The sequence below is a fragment of the Anastrepha ludens genome, chromosome 6, assembly GCF_028408465.1.
Source record: "Anastrepha ludens isolate Willacy chromosome 6, idAnaLude1.1, whole genome shotgun sequence".
NCBI classification, from domain to species: domain Eukaryota; kingdom Metazoa; phylum Arthropoda; class Insecta; order Diptera; family Tephritidae; genus Anastrepha; species Anastrepha ludens.
In genome coordinates this window covers 17,796,181-17,804,630 of record NC_071502.1, presented here as the reverse complement: position 1 = coordinate 17,804,630, position 8,450 = coordinate 17,796,181, and the positions used below count along the sequence as shown (strand labels likewise).

General features: G+C 41.5%; 1 protein-coding gene across 1 annotated transcript; it reads left to right on the top strand.

Moving 5' to 3' along the window:
- Nucleotides 1-2,616: 2,616 nt before the first annotated feature.
- On the top strand, nt 2,617-3,226 carry LOC128868068 (uncharacterized). Its single transcript, XM_054109800.1, has one exon. The coding sequence runs from the start codon at nt 2,621-2,623 to the stop codon at nt 3,215-3,217; it is 597 nt and encodes a 198-aa protein (XP_053965775.1). The 5' UTR covers nt 2,617-2,620; the 3' UTR covers nt 3,218-3,226.
- The last annotated feature ends 5,224 nt before the right edge of the window (nt 3,227-8,450 follow it).

Below are 8,450 nucleotides of genomic sequence, written 5' to 3'. Positions count from 1 at the left end.
TTCAATTCGTTCACTTTTCAGACGATCTCAATTAGTTTTTTTATGCTCTTCACACAAGATCGAATTAATTGGCACTGGAACTTGCACACTTAACTTTTCACTTATAAGCAAAAAAACTGATAGTTTTCTAATCGTGACAGGCCAATTGACCGAAAATTCTTAAAACCATCTAAGAACAGGTTAAAAACCCCTTAATACCCTTTTTTATCTGGAAAAGCCCAAATTAGATTGAAAATTTTACCTGATATTTCAAGTTTTCAGAAAAAATGCCATCGGTCATAATTCAATGGCCAGGTACTGTATATAGGTATATAATAGGTGGCGCAAAATTAATCATCCGGTCTTGTTTTTAAATAACTTTTCGAAATAATAGAAAAGAAATGATTTTGAGTGATGGAAATCCCACGTAGTACGCCGCCATTTGCAAAAGTAATAAATATTCCTATGGGGTGATTAATTTTGCGCCACCTTGTATGATTGCGTACATACACACACATATATGCATGCCTCTGTGTGCTTTACCTGGCGGGGAAATTAAAATGCCTAATTTAATTCCATGTCGACGATTTTTGTCGCTGGTCGCTAAAACATCGCCGCTTTTACAATGGCTACAGCAATTGTTGTTGTTTTTGGAGAAGTTATTTTAGAAGTTTTGCAAATGTTCTTTGGCTTCGCATTCTTCGCTCTAAGAATGTACATATATGTAGTATGTAAGTGTGTGTGCAGCAGTTTTGCTACAGAGGCGCTGTTATATCAGACAGTACATACACATACATATACAAATCCAGCTACATACATACATATACAAAAATATTTATAGTATACACAGGGCCGTGGAGAGCATATCCGCGCCCCGGGGGAAAATTACAAATGTGGGCCCTTTCCAATTATGTCTAATTCATATAAATACGTATAATTGTTAAACAGTGTGAATTTAACATAATAAAACAATATAAAAGTTTCCTGATGAAATCAATGTCAAGATAACGATTGATTTAAAAAACTTGAATGCATATCCGAAGAAAAACGCAATTTAAAAAGGTTTAATTTTTTTTATTGACTTAGCCTTACAAATTTTCCAAAATTACTGACATAATTTTTAGAACTTTGCCTTCCGTGCTTTATCCGAGGCAAAAGCTTTTATAATATCAGCATAGTCAAGTTTTCCTGCTAACTCAGCTTCTAAATACAAAGTTGCTAATCCTGAAACTCGAGTCTGAGTCGAATCTTCGATTAAATTTGCCTCCAAAATTGAGCCCCATTGGCTGCGTAATGACTGTAGATCTGCTTTAAGGCTTTCAAGATTTTTCACCTCGACGTCAATCATTGCTTCCTTTTTTTGGAGAATCAAACTAACGTAATTTATAGTTGTAAGAATTTTGAACCCTTTAAATTTACTTATGCATTTGATGAATCCATCGACATCGCGGTTGGTTTCTGCGGTAAGATTTAGATTTTTTACTTTAAGAAGAGCTTTTCTCAGTCCTGGTAGATTGTTGGCGAAAGCTTTGACAGCGTCAATTCGAACAATTTGAGCACATGGTCTGTGTCCGATAAGCAGTGAAGGGAACTTGGTACATATTGTTCTAAAATTTCCCAACGTATAGAACTATTGCTGACTATGTTCGAGAAAAAATTCGCAGAAGTCTCCTTACAAAGCAGAAAATCTTGTCCAGGGAAATGAACGTATCGACGAGATCCATGTCAAGACTAATTAGAGATGATCTCCACCCGAAAACCTTGTTTCGCTCGACTGGTCATCTTTTGACAATTCTATTGAAGAAAACTAGACTCGACAGATGCAAGTAGCTTTCTCGTTGGCCCGCGGTCAACGGCCAGGAAAATATTCTTTTCACAGATGAGACAATGTGCACTGTCCAAAGAAGTTTTTAATTAAGCAAAACGACAAAACCTATGCTAAAACTTCTAGAGACGCAAAAAATATTGTTCCAAGGGTTCAGCGTGGCCATCATCCAGCTTCCGTAATAAGGCGTTGAAGGCAAAATGTACGAGGAGGATATCTTAGGAAGCATTGTGAAGCATTTGAGCAATACTCTTTTCAATGGAAAGCATTGGATCTTTCAGCAAGATTCCGCTGCAGGCCATGAGGAAAAACTACCCAGCAGTGGCTAAAAAACAATATTCCTGGCTTCATAGCCGCAGAAGATTAACCATCTGGAAGTTCATATCTGAATCCATTGGACTACAGTTTGTGCTCACAATTGGAGAACATGGCCTGTCGAAGACCTCACAGAAATTTGGACACAGTCACAAAAAAATCTTTGCGCCCAATAGAACCCTCAAAGAAAACCAGTGCAGAGGACGCCCATGACAAACTCGCATGCGCACAGTCATAAATGAGAGCTTCTCCACTGCCATCTGAAAGGTAATTAGATATATAGAGGCTAGCAGAAATCGTACCACCTTCGACAAAGTTCATCTGGGAGATATTCCCTTATAATTCTTATATCTTTACAATAATTCTTAGCGTTTGTTCACGTGGAGTTACAATTTTGTAAAATTTCGGACTGTACATATACGTCTAATAATAATTTCTCCGTGTCTCCCTTCATTCTTGCACCACATAATTTTCCTTTTACTCGAGCATACATCAACTTTCATGCCAGAGAAAGAAATAAAATTTCTGTTTGTACGTAAAATGAAAATCTCATCTATAGCGTTCGCAATTCACGTTACAATTCTCGCGAATCTCTTTGCTTGGAGTGCTGCCAAACAGCCACCAGATAGCTGTAGATCTTTGGAAAATACCATTTGGGTGCATTTGTGCAGGGGAACTGTATCGCAGGAGATTAAAATCAAATACAAAGATCAGCTAACCAGTATTGGAACGCCATTCAAAGTTCTGTTTCTTCCCCTAGATAGAAACTCACTTATGGTGAGTTTCTTTACCTCCAAAATACAAAATTGTCCCGTCATAAAGATAAAGGCAAATGTGAGTATGGTGTGCAATGGTATCAATATTACTCCAAAACAACAAATGGTCTACTGTTTCAACTTCAATCTGCAATATATTAGTGATTTAATCAAATTGTGTTACGACCAGGAGGATAATTTATCAATGGCCCCGCGGAACATGAAATTCGGGGTATTACATTACAGTCATATACCACCTCTACAATCGGTGCAAGTGCGTTTCGATGGGAGAAATAAATATATTTTGCTTCTAATCTCAGCCGTGTTAGGCAGAGCGATGTAAATAAATATTTCTTCATCAATATTTGAGACTATCGCAAATAGATTTCTTTAAGTCAAATATAAATATTGGGTTGAGGACAAGGCAAATCCATTAAAGGTGGTGTTGGTAAATCAGCTGAGTTGTTTTTTTTTATTTCGCCGTGTCCATGTGGCTGTCAGCTCAGAATGAAAAAAGGCGAATTCATTATTTGTTTCCTAATTTCCCAATACTTTGATTTGACATCAAACGTACAAAACATTGTTGTTGGTCTATTGCCACCACCTTTTATGAATGCTCCTTTGTTGTGGAGTAAGTGCATAGCGTTTTTATATTTTGTTTTCTTTTACAACGATTTGTTAGCTGTTTGGCAAAGTATTCATTCAATAGAACTTTTTCTGTTCTACGAAACTATGTCAATTGTATTTTTGAGTTAATTAATTTTTTATTAGTTTGGAGGCTTAGAAATGGAATACCCAGGAGGCAAAAATTAACATTTTCGACACTTGATGTTTTCATCCAAGGAGAGGCCTTCAAGGCCATCTGCAGACTGAAACACAGTGGGAACTGGTACGGCCCTTGTCCGGCATTGGAACACAGAGAAGGCATGGACATCGATCCAACGATTCTCTCCATGCCCCTTGACTCCATGCCATCAAGGGTCGTACTTGAAAAGAGATACAGTGTAGTGCTACCAGAGGCTCAGTTGTGGGGAGACTCAGAAAATGAGCCCGGCAAACACTGTTTTCGCATTTTTACGGATGGCTCCAGGACCGAGCATGGCTCCGGCTCTGGGGTCTACGTGGAATCCAGCGGGAATGCATGCATCTGTGTTTCAAGCGGAGGTGTATGCAGTTCAAGAAGCGATGAGCTTTGTTGTGGAATAGCGATGGAGAGGCAGATCTATATGTGTCTGCAGCGACAGCCAAGCAGCGCTTATGGCCTTAGACAGCCCTCCAACCACATCAGGGGTAGTCTAGTCCTGTAAATCCAGGCTGAACTATGTCGGTAGACATAATAGCCTGATGCTAACATGGGTCCCGGTTATCGCGGGTAACGAGACCTCTGACTCCTTAGCTAAGATGGGCTCTGCGGCCAACTTCTTTGGCCCAGAGCCCGTTTTGCCACTCCCTTCTGCGGCCATCACAGCCACGGTTAGCAAATGGGTAACTACCACCCACAAGCGAGTTTGGCAGGTTGAGAGAGGCTGCAGATGGACAAAACTGATGATACCTGTCATGTCCGATCGACTGTCGCAAACCCTTCTGTCATTAGGCAGAGGGGAGTGCAGACGGCTGGTTGGACTGATGACGGGCCACTTTCTGTGGGCAAAGCACATGGAAAGGTTGGGCATCTCAGACAGTGTACTCTGCCCAGCTTGTGAAGAGGAGGATGAGACGGCGGACCACTTCCTGTGTGTCTGCCCCGCCTTCGCTCGAATGAGGTTTGAGGTCTTTGGCACTGATGTGTTAAGAAGCGACCATCTTGGCTCCTTGGCACCACAAGATCTACTCAGATTTCTTCGGCGATCGGGTAGATTAGAAGAAAAGTAAAAGGGAATCCAAGTGTAGTACAATGGACTCAATTAATGTCTGAGTGCTGCACTTGCTAGTTGTCCCGACCAAAAAAAAAAAAAATCCTAATATTTTCTTCTATTTCCTTTGCTTAGCTTTGCTTTTCCTTTGAAATTGAAATTTGAAAAGGTCGAGCCAAACAGCACCAGGCGACTTAGTTGCTCCTAAAACACTCAGGCTAAAATGCCCATTGTTTTTAAAGCTCTTTAAAGAGATTAGATAGTCAAGGAGAAAAGGAGAAAATTGTCAGAGAAAAAGATAGGACAGAATAGAGACAGTGATAGAGACAAAGGTAGTCAGTCCTGTGAGAATTTTCCAGATTCTTTGGCAAATCTATAAATATCCTCCAGTTTTAAAGAACGAATATTACGCATTCTCACTACATCGGAACCCAAAACTCGTAGCCGTGCTCTAGCAAAGGCAGGATACTCACAGAGAAAGTTCTTAGTGATATCCGCCTCCTCCAAGCACGACAGGCACGTTGGATCCTCAATGATTCCAATGGTGGTCATATGCTGACCCCATGGGTTGTGTCCTGTAATGATACCGACCATCAACTGAACGTCTTTCCTTCCAAGTTTTAGTATGTAGAAAGTTTGACAGAGTTCTGTTCGGACTTCTCACAAAACACTTTGCAGTTCTGCAGCGTTCTAGACCGGACCATCGCTCTTTATGTGAATTACCTACATAATTGCTGATCCAATTCATGATTTCTGCGGAACTGGTTCCGATTATTGGCTCTGGCCCTTGTGAGGCATCGGCAATTTCATTTTCTTGAACACCGGAGTATTGCGGAACCCATATAAGTACAAGCCTGCTTGGTCTTGCGACAGAATTGAGCTTCTTCTTACATTCTTGAACAATCTTTGAGGTTTGCTTCGCGTTCTCAAGGGAGTTCAATGCAGCCTGACTGTCACTGAAAACTCCAATCTGTTTCCTGCTCCATCTCCTCTCGATTAACCATTCGGCTACTTTTAGGATGGCAAAAACTTCCGTTTGGAAAACAGTTGCCATTTCCCCCATAGCATGATGATACTTATTACTATCGTTTAAGTACCATCCATTGGTATCCAACTGTTGGTATCAGGTCGTCTTGCTTTTCCTGTTTTTAGTGATTTACTGAGTGTGGAAATTAAATTTTACCAAACGATTTCAGCCTTGATAGTCTACCGAAGATAACCCATATACTCGCACATAGAGTTACTTTGAGGTACCACCTCATTTTGCCCAACAAACGACAAATAGGCAGGATCTAGGAAAGCTGAGGCCGGGCACGGAAACTGAGTATCGGCAATCGCTCCATTCTTGCTCTGCCAATCAGAAATATACTCAGGATAAATGGTGCCACGGATATTGACAAAAATACCAACATTGCCTTCAGTCGCAACTTGGGCACCTTCGCTTTCGTTGGGTGCTCTCCAACCTTTTCCACTCATTGCTGCTTTCATGTGGGCTGACTATTCGACACATCTACACATATCGATCATAAAACACAAATACAAACCAAATAAGTTATCGACTTCAAAAAAAGGTTTCTTCTTTACGAACTACGTAAGTAGTAGTTTTGACAACTCCTGACCTAACCAGTTTTGAAGTCATTAGGGGGCAGAGTGTATGTATGCTTCTGCAGATACTCACACTCTTGCATAACTGTCTACAGCTGGTCTTAGTAGGTTTGGTCCATCAGATCCTTCCAGGTGACAGACGGAATCAGAATTTAATTTAAACAATGATTTTGTGTAGCATCTTCGCCTGGGCATTGGCAAATTCTTACAATCTCTAGTTTATCTCAACCGCGCTGACTATTGCGCTCCTAGGACAGACCTAGTCGGTACGACGTAACATTTAAACCCCAAGTCAAGTGAAATGTTTCCGGATGAATCGAAGTGAATCGGCAAGGTTGGTAATTTAGTCTTTTGCAAGAAACTCCTCATTGAAATTAAATTCAGGCTTCAGGATAAGTTCAGCTGCTATCAAATAACTCAGGCAATTGGCTGTTGACTGCCGTGATATCAACTCCTGCGGGAGATAAACCAGAACCTCGGCTCACTGACTACCTGACTGCTTGAAAACCTTTTGGTTTTGTCTGTCCTATTCACTTTAAATCTTGTATGCGTACCAAGTCGCATGATATTATAGGACTCTGTTTGACTGATGATTCGGCTAGGCGAAGTTTTTCCATACAAATAGAGCGCAAATGTTATATTGAATAGCTGTGGCTTACTCTTGGAGAGATGTGGTTCGAGTCAGTTCAGCGAGCGCCGTAGCGTATTAACCGTAGCCGAATGGGCTCGTATGTGACTACCTTTCGGTAGTGCGCGCGTTCGAAACCCTGGCCATGAAACACTAAAGCATAGAAAAAATTGTCTTCTAATAGCGGTCGCCTCTTGGCTGGCAAGCAGGTAGACCTTTGAGTGAATTTCTGGAGCAGGAGCTCGGCCAAATACACATTATTTTCTAGGTAGATGGCTGTAGTGATCGATATCTCGTAAAGTATCGATCAGACAATTTGAAGTTTATGCTCGTTATGAAGGTGACATTTCAAACTAAAAAAAGTGATTGTGCTATTTTTTGTTTGTTCCATTCAGTTGTGAGTTACAGGGTGTTAACAATATAACAACAAAGAGAAAATTCGTAGCTCTTTAGAGTTTTTCTTTGATAAAGGCGAAATTGTGAATAGTTTATGGTGCCGATACTGTAACTGCAATTCTGGTTTTTGTCGATTCCATTCAGGCATTTTTGATTCTAAAGAAAATCTCATTAATGTTGAAAATGACGATAAAATCACAGATATAATCGAGGTTGGCCGGCATATCGGTAGACGTAGTATTGTCCAAGAGCTTAAGATCGACCATAAAACAAATTATTTAACATCTGTAGGATTCGAATATAGTCATCTGTTATTTCCGCGGTTGGTTGTTGTTGTTGTTGAATCAGCAACTTCGCCCTGTCAGTGTAGTGTACATCACCGGTCGTCTTCGTCCAGCTCATCTAACGGTAATCCCAGGAAACTTGCTGTTTCGACAGGTTGGATCCAGAGGGAGAGGGGTGTTAGATGAGTAGGTACGGCATATGAAAAGGTGGTTAGTGTCGTGCGGGGTGCGTTCACATGCCGGACATATGTTTAGTAAGTCGGGGTCGATTCTCGATAGGTAGGAGTTTAACCTGCTACAGTATCCAGAACGTAATTGTGCCAAGGTTACGCGGGACTCTCGGGGAAGTTGGAGCTTTTCGTCTGCAATGGGTGGTGGTTGGACTCCGATGACAGCATTCGGTGGGCGGGAGATTAAGAAGGTGGTAAGAGTCTCCCGATGAATGTCATTAATGGTCTCTTTGTACACTGTCCGATCCAGTAATTGTCGGTTTGTTTCGACCTGGATCTCGTCCGCGTAGTTAAGTACGTGCCTACTGACATGCCTGGGAAGTGGCTCAGGCTTAAGCAGTTGTCTGCTCGGGCGAGACCTGCGGTAACACCCTAGCAGGAACTGTTTGCTCAGCAGTTTATTATGCTCCTTCACAGGTAGCATATGGGCCTCGTCATGTAGATGTTGTATTGGAGACATCAGTAGACATCCTGTCGCAGTCCGAATGGCAGTGCTTTGGCAGGCCAATAGCTTCGTCCACTGTGAATCACTGGTTCCGGGCGACCAGACAGGCGCAGCATAATTTAGAACCGGCCCGCC